Here is a 17,046-nt window from a genome sequence, read left to right as displayed (position 1 = left end):
CTTGTTAAAATGTGATGTATCATGAGAAGTACAAAATATTATGAATGTTCTGGGGAGGGAGAAACCCTTTTAAAACGTAAAAGATAGATTTTTCTAAAGATGATTGGAATAAAAAACATTGGATTTAGCTTAATAAAATTATTAGGTCACTAAGTTCCAAAACCCTTATTATACAGATCAATCAATAATCCTTTATTAAGCACCTACCATGTGCTAGGCTCTGTCGTAAGTGCTAGGAACCTAAAGCTCTCAGAACTTCATTGACTTTAGACAAATTACTATGACCCTGAGGCTCAAATCTCTAACCCCTAACAACTGTTTTCCAGTTAAACTAACTGTATGCTGAGGTATGATAGATAGTCTAAAGAGAAGGGAGGTCTGTAAGGTTTGACCCTTCTGCGGGTGGGGCAGAAATAGGACACTGTTTTGCAAATGAAATAATTAGGGAAATCAGTGTTTCCAATTGTAGAAAGAGAGTAGGAAAGGGAATAGGATAGGCTCATTTGATTGAGAAAGAGAGCACAAAAGAAATGTTAGTGATTCCAGGTTTTTAAAGTTTCTGCCCCGGGACAAGTGTTTGGAAAGAGGAAAAAGACCCTTGAAGAAATCCTCACTTTGGTCCACTGCTCTCCATTTTCCTCTTCACTTTATGATGGCAGGAAGTGCAGTGGGGGAAGGAGTGTTTGCTCTCTGAGCACCTGCTGCATGGTCACAGTTTTCCAGGAATTTCAGGACACAGGGAGGAATTTTCCCCCAGCTGTGTTGTATGTTTCACATTACTGTTGAACGCTCTGAAGTTGCTTACCCAGCATAAGTTAGTGAAAGCAGGAAGGGGGAGGAATGGAAGGAACAGTGGGAACTCCTTTCTACATCTTTATCAGGAAAAATTGGTGTCTCAGTACCCAGCTGGGATATGATAGGAACAAGTCATTTTGAGGGAAATGAACTGTCTCACCTAGCAGCAGGCTAATATACCTGAGATCACCCACATATAGTCACTTATATTGCATTCTTTTGAATTGTATCCATTTGCCATTTAAGAACATGGGAATAACCTCCAAAAGAAAGAACTTATATGTGGAAATATGTATATAGGGTTCCATCTATTTGTCTGTCTGTCTATCTATCTCTGTATCAAATGTTGACCTCAAATGCAAGATAGGGAAAAAGGGAGGCAACTCAGAACTCAAAAGGTAACAATACATAAATAAAAGAAAAAAAAAAAACGGAAATATTTAAGATTACCCCACCACCACCACCTTAACCTCCTACTCCCTCCCTCCCCAGTAATAACAAATTCACTTTTGCAGTCTACTTCTGTGATTGTGGGACATCATTCAGAAGAACACAAGGCTGGGAAGGGTGTTATCAGAATTCATACTTTGTTTTTCAGACTCATGAATTTTGGAGGTTTAGGACAAACTGGAGAAAGGAAGCTCCTTGCCTCAAAGTTCAGAGGTTAACAAACTTGCAGTGATGTTGGCCATCTCAATAATACAAAGTTTAGCACCTGAATTGGGAATCAAATAGAATCATAGGACTTGGAGAGATCTCAGACAGTAACTTTTCTCCCTCCTGCATTTTACAAATAAAGAAAATGAACACAGGTGAGGTACCTTGTCATAGTCACACAAGACATGACAGAGCCATACTTAGGGCTATAATGGAGATGCCCAGGCTCACAATCAGTGCTCTTTCCACAGCAATAGTCTCTATTTAGACTCTAGTTCTTTGATTTCTTTTCTTATGTTATTATGAGGCAATTAAGTGGATCATTGTTTAACCAGTGGTGAAGGCAGGAAGACCTGAATTCAAAGCCAGCTTCAGACATTTTCTAACCATGTGGCTCAGTGCAAGTCTGCCTCAATTTCCTCAACTGTACAATGGGATCAAATAAAATAATATTTGGAAAGTACTTAGTACAGTGCTTGACACATGGTACTTAACAAATTCTTATTCCCTCCCCTTTATCTTCATTTCCTGCTTATGACTTACAAGAATTCCGATGTTTTCATCTTAGTGATACTTTTCTATTTTGAGGAACTGAAATAATATTGGGAGACATCATGGAATGGTGGACAGAGAGCAAAGAAAACCTGAGTTCAAGTCCTGTCTTTGGAATATTGACTGGCACTAGGCAAATCACTTAACCCTCAGTGCCCCAACCAATTCTCTAAAATTAAGTGGAAGGTTTGCTTTGTTCAGTAGGAAATTCTTTAAAAGCAATTCCTTGTAACAACGAAAGGTGATAGATCTGCCACCCCCCCCTTCCCTATTTTTGTAGGAGGTAATATCTTCCCCCATTCCAGGAAGTGAATAGATTTTTCTGATTTTAAAATTGTCTTGGGGAGGAGAGTTAGACAATTCAACAAGCATGTAGGAGGCATTTTTGTTCTATCAGACACTGTGCTAAGTACTGAGGTTCAAAGAAGATAAAAAACAGCCCTGACCACATGATAAATTGGAGATAATATTTAAAGAGAAGGCACAAAGATCTAGGGGAGTCAGTAAAAGCTTGCTGTAGAAAGTGAGGTTTTATTGATGATCAACTATGAAAGACTTGGTTCTTCTCAGGGGTTCAGTGATCTAAGGCAATCTCAATAAACTTTGGATAGAGAATGCCATCTGCCTTTAGAGAGAGAATCATGGAAAATGAATATAAAACAATACATGTCACATTCACTTTTTTGTCTTTTTTTTCTGTTTTATTTTCTCTCATTGTTTTTCCCTCTTGTTCTGTTTTTTATTTTCTCTCCTAACATGATTCATTTTTTTTTGGGGGGGGGGCAGTTCTGACATAATCAGGGCCTCTTTAACTGAGGGAAGACAGAGCAAACATATCCACTTTCTCATCCCGGAATATATAAAACTCTTTTTCCTTCTTAAAACAGCAGATAAAACAAAATAAATAAAAATATTGGTGAGATATATCCTGTCTCATTAGTTCTTTTTTTCTAGTAAATTCATTTATTTTTAGTACATATTACTTTATGAATCATATGTTAACATGATTCATAAATAAATGCATATTTTAAAAAGTTATGTACATGTATTATTAGAAAAAAGAAAACAATAAAAAAAAAAGTTAAACCAACAGTAACAACAAAAAAGAAAGTGAGATTTCTAGGTGAGACTTGTAGGAAGCCAGGGAAACTTAGAGGAAGAGAATGCTAAGCATAAGGGAGAGCTGATGAAAACAGAATTGCAGAGGGTAGGAAGTGTGTCATTACTGAAGAACAGCAAGAAGTGTGTATCATGGAGTACATATTCAGGACTAAAGTATCGGAACCTGAGGGGAGTAGATCATGAAGGATTTTAAGAGCTAAACAGAGATTATTATATTTAAGATTGGAAGCAATAGGCCACTGGAGTTGATTGAATAGCATGTATAGTGACATGATCCATAGATTGGAAGGTCAGATTTTTAGTAAGATCACTTTGAAAGCTGACTGGAGGATGGACTAGAGGGGGAAAATACAGTCAGGAAGACCAAGCAATGAACCATTGCAATAGTTCAGGCATGATGTGCTGAGAAGCCTGTATTAGAGTGATGACCATACCAGAGGAGAGGAGAAGTATATAACTCTTCTTTGCTTTTTCTCCCTCTTCCCCAAGTAAAATTGACTGGATTTGGCAACAAATTGGATGAGGATCAAGGATGATACCCAAGTTTTGAGCTTAGGTGACTGAGAGGATAATGGTGTCCTTGACAATAATAGGGAAGTTAGAAAGTTTGTTCTTCAATATTGACTCTTTGTGATCCTATGGACCTCTGTTGATGGCGTTTTCTTGACAGAGATACTAGAGTGGTTTGCCATTTTCTTCTCTAGTGAATCACTGTTTTGTTTGTTTATTTGTTTGTTTGTTTTTTTGACAAGGCTGTGATCCATAGGCAAACAGAGGGTATGACTTGCCCAACAAGGAAGTTTCTGAGGCTGGATTTAAACTTAAATCTTCCTGACTCCAAGACCAACACTTTATTTACTGAGCACTTAGATGCCTCTAAGTTAGGAAAAGGGGAGAATTTGTTGGGAAAGATAACGAGTTCAGCTTTGGTCATGTTGCCTTTAAGATGCCTACGTCTTGGCCATCAAGTTGCAGATGTCTAAGAGGCAGTTAGAGGTAGGAGGCTGATTATGATTGGCTAAAAAAATGAGAATCATTTGCATGGAGATGCTAAATGATCAAATGGAGGCTGAAAAAACTAGCAAGTGAAATAGTCCAGAGGGAGAAAAGAATAGAATTCAGAATGGAGAGCTATAGGACCTAGCTTCTTAAACTGTAGGTCATGACCCAGTATAAGTTTTCATAACTGGATGTGGGTGTTGCAAAACTATGATTTGTTATCAGTAAATGTTTTATTTGTGTATCTATCTTATATGTTTATGTACCTGGAACCACATAAAAATTTGCAAAAAGGGGTCACAAATGGAAAAAGTTTAAGAAGCCCTGCTTCTTACTCTACCCAAGGTTAGTAAGCCTAGTCTGGATGAAGAGCCAGAAAAGGAGACTGGAAGAATCAATGAATTGTTTGTTTTCTTTTTTGCTAATCTGGGTGACTTTAACTCAGGCAAATCATTATCCTGTGTTTTTTTTTTTTTTCCTATTCTAGATTAAGCTGTGACATAAAGGACAACTAAGTTCTTTACTTCCTTATACTTTCTGAACCTTAGGACATGAGTTTAAGGATAGTAATGCTTTCATTCAAATTATGCTTTCTTAATAGGGTAGAAAGAAAAGTTGTGCTGCTAGAATAAAGTATTCAAATGCTCCAATGTACAGTCTCATCAATGTGGAGATCCCCTCCAATAAAGCAAAACCCATTCTTGTTTGCTCATCCTGTGCAACTAAACAAATTTGATTGGATCAGGATTTCTATGCCCACCAGCCATGGAGCTTAGACTGAACTGTTGTTCTTATTTTTATTTTTTAAAAAATTTGCTAGCCCTTCACTGAGCACCCAGTTAATCCCTATCCTCTAAATAATAGGCTGTGCATAGTAGATACTGTTATTGAGTCATGTGCTTAAATTCTTCCACTTCAGTATGAGTTTAGTGATGGGTTACAGTAATCAATCAATATTACCACTGACACTTGTTTGGAAAAAGATTAACCTGGAGAGTTGGAATTATTTATGGAACAAAGCTACTGCAAGAAACCCATATAAGGATTAAAGCCATGGACCTGATATGCACCAAGCTCTATGTGACTGTCAGAATATAGAGTAGCTTCAGAACAGGCTTCAAAATGATGCCCCTCTGCCAATCATCATTGTCCTTCCCTTGTCTCCATTTCACCAGAGACTTCATTTGTGCCCTATCTCAGCTTTTACCAAAAGATTATTTTGACATCTTGGTGGTTGTGTATTTTTACAGGGGATCCCCATTCTCTCCTGATCCTTTAGATTAATATTGTCTAGTAAAGACTGATGTTTCACATCTCTAGTTTTATCTGCTTATTTGACAGTTTCTGCCAACATCTGAATAGACAAAGGCAATGTCTCATGTACAATAAGGATATTGCCTTTTGGGCACATGTTTTGATACTTTGATTCAATAATTTCAGTACATCTAAAAGCAGGAATACCTAAGAAACCATGAAAAACTGGGAGAGATGTTGAAGATCATCTGGTGCAAGCCCCTAATTTTATAAATGAGGAAATCTCAGAGATTTACAGTGATTTGACAAAAAGTGGCAGAGTTTGGTACTAGAAGCCAGGTCTCTTGTTCCCCAATGCTTTCTACTATGTCATGCTGTCTATTGATATACTTAAGATTTTTTTAGATTTTCTGTTTAATGAAGGTACTCAGACATAATTAAACTTTACTGTATAAATGCAAGCTAGCTATTGCAAAAGAAGGGGGATCCAGAGGAATATTGTTTCACTTCTCTTTCTGTGTTCATTATTACTTGTGGAAACTTAAGTTCATCTTGTCTTCTGTTTTTTTCCTTTTAGTTTTATCTTCTAAGAAAAACATTTGTTTCCTGTGAAAAATACAATTTTGAAATCTTGGGCAAGATTTTTGTCAACTGGAGCAGTGGATAGGGCTCTGGTTCTGGAGTCAGGAATACCTGAGTTCCTTTCCTAGTTGCAGTGACCCACTGCAAATCGTTTAATTCAGTTTGCCTTGATTTTCTCATCTATAAAATGAGCCAGAAAAGGTAATGGAAAACCCCCTCCAAAGTGGTCACAAAGAGTCAAAAATACAACTGAAAAATGACAGGACAACACGAAAAGAAGATTCTGTGGCATCTAGAAAAAAATGCCGTCATGTTAATTTTCCTTCTGCCTTTTCCCCCATCAGGTGCTATGCCTGCCTATTTTTCTTTCTTAAAAAATAATTTCTAATTTTAAAAAATTATCAAGCATTTATTTTTTCTCCCACAGTCTTATACCAACTGGGAAAAAAGAAAAAAAAAAAACAAAACTGTAGAATCCTTGTATCATATAAGCATAGATAAAGAGAGCAAATTTTTCATTACTTTTAAGCTCCTTTGTGATCTTTCTGAATCAGGAAAATCATTGAGTATATTAGAAACGTGAGGGAAGAAATAGCGGATAAAACATTTGGAATTAAGGTAATCTGGAAAGAATGGTTTATTCCTCATATTCCACCCCCTCAATTTTCTTATCTCTTCAGGGTCTGCAAATCTCATTCCCATCTGTTCTTACAAAAGAAATGACATTGGGGGCAGTGACAAAGCTTCCTAGCTGCCTACATGTTTGTTCCCTAAGCCTTGTTGGGTGTTTTGATTTGCAGACAAGCTTGACCAAAAGAGAAAAAAATGTCTTTGGAAAATTAGGTCAACAGCCCAGTTGGGGGAGGGGAGGGAATTCAGATCTCCTATCTTATTTTCCCATCCTTTGTTTTGTTCTTCTTGCCCCAAGCAATCCAAATAGCAGACTTCACTACCGTGGGAATAGTCATTTAATAGAATTTGTGTGTGTTTGTGTGTGTATGGACCTATGGTCCACGTATTCCAATCTCTTTCCTTTTCTAGATGTATTTTTCCTGATTACTGGAAGATGGTTATTAGTTTGAAAGCAAATAGATTAGAGCAAAGACACCATTTTATGTAGGTCTTTTTTCCTCTTTATCTATTTAACCAATAAGTTCTGTTCCCCTATAGTTTATTAATAACATAGCTAAAGGAGGAGGCTCAGGAGAAGTATTGTTTCTTTTGTCTTTCTATGTTCATTATCACTTATTGTGATATTTATTAAGCATCTACTGAATGCTAGGCATTGTGCTAAACAGTGGGAAGACAAAGTGATTTAATCCAGACCCCCAGGGAGCTTATATTCTCTGATTCCACACATTCCCAGATATTGACTATATAAAAATACATGATTGAGGTGGGACACTGATAATTGGGAGAATCATGAAAGGTTTTGGGGGAGGCCACACTTTTTCTGAACCTTGAAAACGAGCTTGGGCAAGTAGATAGAGCAGTGGATGGAGTCCTGGGCTGGGAGTCAGGAAGATCTGAGTTCCAATGTGACCTCAGATATTTATTAGCTAGCTGTGTGACCATAAGCTAGTCACTTTTAACCCTGTTTGCTTATATTCTTCATCTGTAAAATGGTCTGGAGAAGGAAATGACAAGCCATTACAGTATCTTTGTCAAGAAAACCCCAGGACAAGTCCCAAAGAGTTGAATATGACTGAAAACGACTAAACAATAGCAACAATAAAGGGAGGTAGGCTTTCATGAAGTACAGTTAAGGAAGGGGAGCACTGTAGGTATGGGAGATGATCTGTGCAAAGCTGGAAGATGTAATATTGTACACAGAAACTGAAAGCAGAAAGTTTTAGCTGGAAACTGTATAAAGGTGATTAATATGTGATTATCCTGCAAAGATGGGCTAGACCCAGATAGAAAAGGGTTTTAAGTGCCAAAAAGAGTAATTTACATTTTAATCCAAAAGCAAGCTTCTTGAGTAGAGGAGTAATGTAGTCAAAAGTATGCTTTAGGAATATGTTTGGCAATTGTGTGGAGAGGGGAGAGTCTGGTTAAAGGAGCTCAATTGAGGGCTATTAAAAATATTTGTGTTGTCTAGATGAGAATTAATAAAAGCCTAGGGTAATTAGGTGACACAGTAAATAGAGCAACAGGTCTAAAGTTAGGAAGATCTGAATTCAAATATGACCTTAGACACTTATTAGCTGTGTGACTCTGGGCAAGTCCCTTAATCCTATTTGCCTCAGTTCCCACATCTGTAAAAGGAGAAGGAGCTAGCAAAATATTCTAGTATCTTTGGGGAAAAACAAAAAAAACAAAATCAAAACCCAAACCCAAACAAAAACCTCAAACAAACCCAAAATTGAAGAGGCAGGTATGACTGAACAACAATAAAGGCCTAATCTAGGAGTCTTAGTGTGGTGGGAGTGAAGGGGATTATGAAAGAGGTTTTGAGGAGAAATTGATGTGTTGTCCATTACAGGAAACTCCAGTTAGTGTGAGGGCATGACTCCAAGATTTAAAAAATGAATAGCTGCTCGACTAATGGGGACCTTGATAAACATAAGGAAATGAAGAAGAGGGGTGGATTTAGGGAGAATGACTATGACATCTGTGTGGGACACATTAACTAGGTAAATAGGTTAACAGATAATAAGAAGAATGCAAAACTAGAGCTGAGGGCTGGATATATAGATCTGGGAATCATCTGCACAGAGCTTAGTGTTTGGGACCAAATTTGAACTCAGGAAGATGAGCCTTTTGGATGTCAGACCCAGCACTCTCTCCACTGAGCCACTTAACTGCCCCTTTACTTTATTGGCTTCTTAAACTTATTTTGAAGTAACCCTAGTGCCATCAGAAAGCAGGATCCATTATTGGGAATAAAAATGATGAAAAGATTTGAAGGTTTAAAGAAACCTGAAAATTTTTTCCCAAATCACAGTGCCTTGACCCTAGTAGGAACTTAATAAATGTTTGAAAAAAATGAACTAAATCAAAATATCTAAAAATAAATACTCCTTTCTGGTTGGAACATTCTGAAATAGAGCTTTTGAAATCACACTTAAGTCCTCTTCTCACCTTCCTTCATCCCCATCCTATAGCAGTTTTTAAAAGTATAGTGTCTAGAGCTTCTTACCAAAAGAAATTTACCATTAAGAAAGCTGACAACATTCATTCTCTTGGATTGTTTTGTTTTGATTACACATTAATCATTCCTCTACCTTGAAGAACAACAGATTCTATTCCAGTGGAGAAAAGGGATTTCAAAGATGAAAGATTCCTATTTACTGAAATTGAGATTTGTGGACTTTTACTCAGAATGCCCTTGTTCAAATTGGTGGTGGTCAAAGTAAGATGGCTGTGCTTTGTAGTCACCTTCTAGTTGTCATGTTTTTTTCTTTTGTCATGGACCCTTTCGACAATATATTGAATCCTATGGGCTCCTTCTTAGAATAATGTTTTTAAGTGAATAAAATAAAATGCATTGGATTACAAAGGAAATCAAAAGTTATTGAAAATTAAGATGCCTAATTTTTTTTTTTTGGGGGGGCCTTATTTTTCCCAGTAAGTTCATGGACTCTCTGAAATCGATCCACACACTCTTGGATATCAGATTAAGAACCTTCCCCTTCCAGAGTAAATCTCTTCCAGACTCCTGTTTGTATTGAGTTGTTCTTCTGTGCCAGAAAGAAAAAAAGCATGAAACCTCATTACTTTTGATGTCATATTAGGTGATTGAGCCACTTCTTTCACTACCAATGTGTTGCAGTAGAAAGAATGTTGAGTCTGATGTCAGACCTAGAGTTTGAATCCTTGCCCCTAATATGTATAAGTACTCAGAAAAAATCATTTAACTCTATAGATCTTAGTTTTTACCATTCTACAATGAGAGAGTTAAATGTCATAACTTTTAAGGTCTGTTTCAATTCTAAATATGATCCTAAAATCCCTCCCTTAGCTTAAGTGTGCTTAAGACACTTCCTACTTACAGCATTGATATTCTATCAGTGAAAGGGTTTAAACCCAAATATCCTTATAGTGGATCCAAGTCTAGCTTAGATTGAGCACAAAGTGCCCCTTATAGCTCCTCCTTTATCCCCTAGGGAGAATGGCTATAAATATATTTCTTTTTATAATATTGAGGTGGTACTTGACATCAGTATAGAAAGAATTGTTCTTATTGAAATAAAGAGTTTGGGGAAGAGGCTATGTTTTTTGATCCTCAAGGAAAATCACATAGATAAAATAGCATAGCGATCAGGATGCCCAGGAATTGGAAGAATGGAAACATATGGGGAAATATGCTTTTGGAATAAAGTTATCTAGTAATTTGTTTCCTTTGGCATAACCCGATCCTTTCCTGTCTCAACAGATGATGGAGAGTGCTCTTATTTAGGTCAGGCTAGTTTTGTTTTGTTTTCTTATTTTCCAATGAGGCACAGCCATATTTCTGCCTAGTGGGTCATTCTGCCTCCTTTAAATAGTTTTCCTTCCTTCCTTCCTTCCTTCCTTCCTTCCTTCCTTCCTTCCTTCCTTCCTTCCTTCCTTCCTTCCTTCCTTCCTTCCTTCCTTCCTTCCTTCCTTCCTTCCTTCCTTCCTTCCTTCCTTCCTTCCTTCCTTCCTTCCTTCCTTCCTTCCTTCCTTCCTTCCTTCCTTCCTTCCTTCCTTCCTTCCTTCCTTCCTTCCTTCCTTCCTTCCTTCCTTCCTTCCTTCCTTCCTTCCTTCCTTCCTTCCTTCCTTCCTTCCTTCCTTCCTTCCTTCCTTCCTTCCTTCCTTCCTTCCTTCCTTCCTTCCTTCCTTCCTTCCTTCCTTCCTTCCTTCCTTCCTTCCTTCCTTCCTTCCTTCCTTCCTTCCTTCCTTCCTTCCTTCCTTCCTCTCTCCCTCCCTCCCTTCCTCCCTCCCTTCCTTCCACAAATATTCATTAAGCACTTACTAGGTGCCAGGCATTGTGTTTAGTCATTGGTAATACAAAAGTGGTTTTTAGAAGCACCTCTACATTCAGGAAGCTTATATACTACCCTTTAGTGAGTTCAGGTGGAACACCAATTAAATTTTAAGGCAGTGCTTGGCTCGTTAATTAGCCTGGCCTTTTTTTTTTTTTTTTTTTTTTTTTAAATTTCCTTGTGGGCAAGAGTTCAATCTTGCTGTGGCCCTGAAAAGCTTTTCCATTATAAAAATCCTGAAAATCTTAGCTTTCCCCAATCTTTCAAGAATGACAAAAATTTATTGTCTTTCAAGTGCAAAGCAAGAGGCAGCAAGGTGCCATGATTGGGGTCCAACCTTGACTTCAGAAAGAGCTAGCTTTAAGTTCTGTTTCTACTAATTATGCAACATTGGGCAAGACATTTAAATTTGTAATTAGGTGGTGTTTTGAATAAATCACTGGACTTGGAGTCAGGAAGATCTCAATTTAAATCCAGCTTCCGACACATTTACAGTTGGTTTATCTCTGGGCAAGTCACTTGCTTTGGTTTCCTCATCTATAAAATAGGGATAATAAAAACACTTATCTCTCAGACTTGTTGTGAGGATGAAATGAGATAATATTTATAAAGTACTTTTCAAACCTTAAAGCATTATATATATATATATATATGTATATGCTAGCTATTATTATTCACCCTCATAAACTCTAGTTATAATTTACCAACTATTATTATTTTTATTATTATAGCTTATTCGTTGTCCCAGACAAAGTTATGACTGTAAGTTGCAGATGAGTTGCCAAATGAAATTAATGGAGGGAATTTCCATACTGAGAATTCCCTATACTATTGAATCACAGATCAGAATCCTGCTCCTGAACTTTCTAATCCATCACCTATCCTCCCTTCTTCCCCAAGTCTAGGGTGAGAGAAGTTATCTTAATGCCTGAGACCAAATATGAACTCAGGAAGATGAGCCTTTTGGATGTCAGACCCAGTGTTCTTGCTACTGTGCTACCCAGTTGCTCCCTAACTTTATTGGCTCCTTAAACTTATTTTGAAATAATACAGTAGAGATCCGCCCTGGCCCCATGGAGCTCCCAATCCAGTAGTGGAGTTGGGCATATATTGAAATAGAGCAAGAACAAAAATAATGATGTTTATAGCATTCGCTGAGATTTGCCAAGCAAGTCAACTTTGAGATACCTGGGAGGAGGGCATTGTAGAAAAGCAGTCTTCACCGTCCATCTCAAGAGCCATCATGGAAGGATGCTGCTGTCTTTCAATCTGTCAATCAAATGCTACTCCCCTTAGCTAAAATCGCTACCATTCTTTTAGATCTTCCAAAGATATGCACATTATAGGGACTGGCATGACAGGAGTGTCTGCTTTGTTCCTGGCAGGGCTTTTTGTTCCTCCCAGTTCTCATTCTCTCCTTTCCTCAGGCTGGGATGCACCTGATAAAATTGACCACCCTGCAGCCGACTCTTGCAATTCGGAGTCCTTAAAGGAAGCAGCCCTGGGGCTCAGGGCTGGCCCTCTTTAGGGGCATGATAAATAAGCTCTTGTGTAGAGGAAAAAAGGCTGCACTTCCCTGCCTGTTGTATCCTGATGGATCTCCTTTTATTTGAAGAGTTCACATAAAGAGAAAGTGAAAAAATCCCCACAACACTGGAAAGGAAGCCCTTTCGTGGAAATTATCTTTAAGTTAAGACTGGGAGGTCTTTATGCTCCAGTGTTTGTTTTAGAAGCAAAGGGAATCATCTTGCTCATTATTCTCCCCTGGGGGAAAGAGAGGTAGGTGAGAATTAGAGGGGAATTGGAGAAGCTTGTTTTTGCCCTTTTCATCTCTGTGTTTCTCTTCCCAGGCTCTGCGTGATACTCAGCAAGATGCCTTTGACACCTTCCATCTCTCTGACATGATCAAATCCCGTTCCTTGGATACTGGCTCTTTAAATTTCTGCCCTATCCAATCCATTTTTTAACTTGGGTAGATTGAGGCATAGGGAGAATGTCAAAATAATCAAGTTTTCCTTGGACCTTGGTTCCAAGGAAGGTCAAAAATACAAATTTTGAGGCAAATTAGTCCTATTAAAGGGGGCTGCTGGATGGTGCAGTAGATAAGAGGACTGGGTCTGAAATCAGGAAAATCTGAGTTTAAATGTGACCTCATACACTTGTCTGATGGTAACTTCAGACAAGTCACTTAACCCTGTTTGTTTGTTTGTTTTTGAAAAGGGAATGAGAGAAGGGAGGTAAACTGGTAAGTCAGTTCAGCTTGATTTGGGTAGCATGATGACTGTGCTTCCCCCCATCCCATTTTCAAGTTTCTTTCCCCTGCTGTTTTATTTTCTCACAAGGTTCACCCTGCAGTTTCCAGAGTACTGCTGCATTTAAATCTATATTCTATTTTCTCTCCAAGAAAAATAGGTCAGACCCAAGGCACAGTTCACCAGGTGGGGTCTCTGAGGGTTGATTCTGATATGCTTACTGAACACTTCAGATTTAGAACCTCATCCCTTCCACTCTTTTTCTGACTGCCAAGTTCATTCATATGGTACAGGATGGTCACTCAGGTAGGGAGTAGAAATGTGGTTTCATCAGTTTTGGAGCTGAAATGGAGTTTGTACTTGTCTATGGAAGAATCGAACATCTTGGAGTCCCTGGGTCTGTCACTTACTCTATTAACTTGTGCAAGTAATTTCTTTGGTCATCAGTTTTGTTAGTCTATAAAATGAGATTGGACTCAGATTCTAAGTTTTCCTTTAGATCTAACTTTCAGTGATTCTGAGATAACCCCACTTAATGAATACCATGCAGAAGAAGAGAGGACAGAGATACGGCCTTGCCAATGACCATTAATGGCAGAGATGACACTTCTGTGACAAGGGGGTTGGGAATGCATGAGAGACCTAGGCAAATCAGAGATTATTTTTTCACCACTTTGAAATTTTGTAATTATATAAAAAAAGCCTCATCCAATTTGTCTGTAAAATATGGGTAATAATGGTACACAATTCCAAAAAGAGTGTGCTATTATTATTCCAATTTTATGATAAAGCAGCTGAAGTCAAAAGAAATCAAATGACTTGCCCAGGATTACATAGCTTCTAGGTATTTAAATCAAGATTTGAATCCAGGTCTTCCTGATTTTCTAGTCTAGCTCTCTATTCTGCTTTTCATTGCAGGCATTCCAACCACAGTGCTCTTTCTGACCACATGGAAATAGTTTGCTATCTTGTTTAATTAAGGGGTAGGTTAAGGACCACTATTTCAAGTAATCAATCAGTCACATTTAATAGGCTTGTTTACTTATTTATGCAACATGTTTTCTCTTCCCACCTCTTCTGTTTCTCCATCTTTATCCCTCCCTTCTGCCACTCCACCCCTAACTAAAACTCTGAAGTAAATCTGAGAGAGATTTTGGAGTATATATGTATGTAGAGTATATATGTATGTACTGTGGAATGAACTGATGGGGACTTCCAAGTGCATCCTGTGTGTTTTCATAGTCCTTCCACTCTTCATGGCTCATTTAATTCTCATGTTACTATAATACTTTCCTGCCAAAAAATTCATAAGATTTCCCATTCTCCATCTTATTTATTTGTATAGATGTGTGTGATTATTGGCATGTGTGTGAGAAAAGCTGGTTTACCTTGTCCCATTTTATTTGATTTAATCACAGTGAGTTGAGTTATGTTGGATTCTTCATGACCCTGTAAGTGTTTTCTTGGCAAAGATACCAGACAGATTTGTAAATTCCTTCTTTAGCTCATTTTGCAGGTGAGGACACTGAAGCAAACAGAGTTAAATGACTTGCCCAGGGTCACGCAGCTAGAAAGTGATGGGACTGAATTTGAACTCAGGAAGATGAATTTTCCTGACTCCAGGTTGTATTACCTAGCTGCCCTAAGGGGACAAATAACATTAAAAAATCATCAGTTTTTCCATTTGTCGAGTGAAGAGATGCTAATACATCATTAAGATCAGTTTCAACTTAAAAATTCCATGAGTTTAAATGACAAGCATGAGCTAGTCAGTATTTTCCTTCTTCCATTAATGATAATCCTTTCTAAACTTAGTAAGATGTCCTTTTAAACTTAGAGCAAAATAAATAAACGGTTTACCCCATAGCCAGTCAAGGGAGATAAACTTCTCTAAATTTTGGTATAAACTTGTTGATAATCAACATGGGTTTATTCAGTTATATTTATTTGTGATTGCCACATTTTATTTGAAATAATGATTTTTGCCTTTGATGGTAGGAAGTGGGAAGAATTAAATGGGAATTTTCAGTTCACACATATTGCTTTCTGTGATGAAGGATGGTCACGAGGAAGACTGGGGATGAAGAATTTAAAAAGATGATTGTTCTCCTGTCCTTTAGGACTGGTGGTCAATAGCCCTACAACTTGTCTTAAATTCATGTGATTCTTTTTCTCTAGTTTTCAATGGGAATGTCTTACTATTATTTTTTCTCTGCTCTGAAAACTTGCTCAAACTTATATGCAATGTCCTGTCTGGTGGGTGAAATGGATTTGTGTTTTGCGATTGTGGTGCTCATGAGAATATTTTAACCAATATTCTTGCTGATTCCAGGTCTGGCTTTGCTCTCTGGAGCTCTATCTGTTTCCAGGATTGCTTCTCTCCGGACAGATGTGAAGCTACTCTTTCTTGCTACATGCACAGTGAAAGGGGATCTTGGGACCCTCAGCTTGCATGGGTGGTTTTTGGGTGAAGATAGAGCTGACTGCTCGGAAACTAAACAATCTTTGGGCCTTGCATGAGCTTCACAGTCATGCAAGCACATGGTGTTGCTGTGTGTGTGTGCTGCTAATTCTCTTCTTTCTTTCTTTTTTTTTTTTTCTCCCTCCCTCCTTTCTTTCCTCTCCCTTTCTCTTCCTTTGGAAATGCCTCAGCAGATGTCAGTCAAAGTCCAGGTGAGTCTTTGTGTTTGAATGAAAAGGAGAGAATCCTTTCCTTCTTTTGAGTATGCATGTTTTGTGTGAATCTGTTTTTCCTGGGGTAGAGTGGTATCAGAACAGATTTTTAGCATTATAAGTTATCTAGTCCAAACCTTCATTATTTTACAGATTAAAAGAAAATGACAGAGTTTCAGAGAATTATTTTCCCAAGGTAAAATAAGTAGTGCAAATGTGGATTGTGACATGGATTCTTGTTGAATTTGTAATAACTTATCTTACAATAATCAAAATATTGTCTCCATTACAATTATGTGCACATATGCATACATAGAAATGTATATGTAATTATTGACAATTGTTTCCTTTAATTGTTTTATTTTGGTTTCACACATACTCTTCTTTATATATGAAAATGATTTTTTTATATTTGCTAAATTCAGAATAAAAGAAAATAAGAAAAAAGTTTTCTATTTAGCCAATAAGTGTTGATTAAGTGCTAGATGCCAGGTCCTATGTTTAGTACTGGTGCTTCAAAGAAAGAATATAATCCCTGCCCTCAAATAGTTTACATTCTAATGGGAGAGAGAATATGCAAATCACTAGCTAGATTAAAAGATATATAAAGAGTAAATTGTAGAAAATCTTAGAAAATGTGAGTATGGGGGGATAGATGAAGAGGTGAATGGAAAAAAGACCATTATAGAAGGTGGGATTTGAACTGACGCTTGAAGGAATCCTCTATTTAATGAATGTCAGATTTTAAAAGTGAGGAGTAAAGCTTTGGAGAACTTATTTTCAAATCATTCTTCAGTTATGAATCATTCAGCTTGTTGAGCATCTTAGTTTAATCTTTCTCATGCCTGCTTTTTGATTGTTAGCTATATTTAACGTTTCAAGATTGGGACTGTTTGGTGGATAATATGATATATGTGGAAAGAAGCCCCAGCTTGTGGAATGAGAAACTGTCCTTTTGATAATTTATGTTATACTTTATTTGTCTTATTCTGCCTTTTGCAGAAAAATGTGTTTTGGAGGGGTAGAAGGACCTGATTCAGGTTTAGATAACCATTTAAGAACATTTAAAAACCACTGGGCTTCTTAGCTTTAAATTGAGCTTACTAAAATACTGATTTGAACTAAAGAGAATAAATAAAACACTACATTTCAGTCCTTTCCCATCACCACAATGGGAATGATTTCAGTTGCCTCACAGTCATAAAGTAAAA

The 17,046-nt window shown here is 37.5% G+C and overlaps 1 protein-coding gene across 20 annotated transcripts in view; it reads left to right on the top strand.

The window, feature by feature from the left end:
• Positions 1–17,046, top strand: part of NRXN3 (neurexin 3) — a 2,041,643-nt gene that overhangs the window by 124,195 nt on the left and 1,900,402 nt on the right. For 15 of the 20 annotated variants that reach the window (XR_012486454.1, XM_074289856.1, XM_074289859.1 and 12 more), the window contains exon 3: positions 15,818–15,835. The exons of the other annotated variants lie outside the window; for them this stretch is intronic. Coding sequence is in view for 14 of the 15 variants with exons in the window: in XM_074289856.1 (XP_074145957.1) it covers positions 15,818–15,835 (18 nt within the window). In the remaining variant the exon portion in view is untranslated. The remainder of the gene's footprint in view (positions 1–15,817; positions 15,836–17,046) is intronic. 20 annotated transcript variants of the gene reach the window in all.

The sequence above is a fragment of the Sminthopsis crassicaudata genome, chromosome 2 (genome assembly GCF_048593235.1).
Source record: "Sminthopsis crassicaudata isolate SCR6 chromosome 2, ASM4859323v1, whole genome shotgun sequence".
Taxonomy (NCBI): Eukaryota; Metazoa; Chordata; class Mammalia; order Dasyuromorphia; family Dasyuridae; genus Sminthopsis; species Sminthopsis crassicaudata.
The sequence above is the reverse complement of the archived record's forward strand: the minus strand, read 5'-3'. Positions and strand labels throughout refer to the sequence as shown.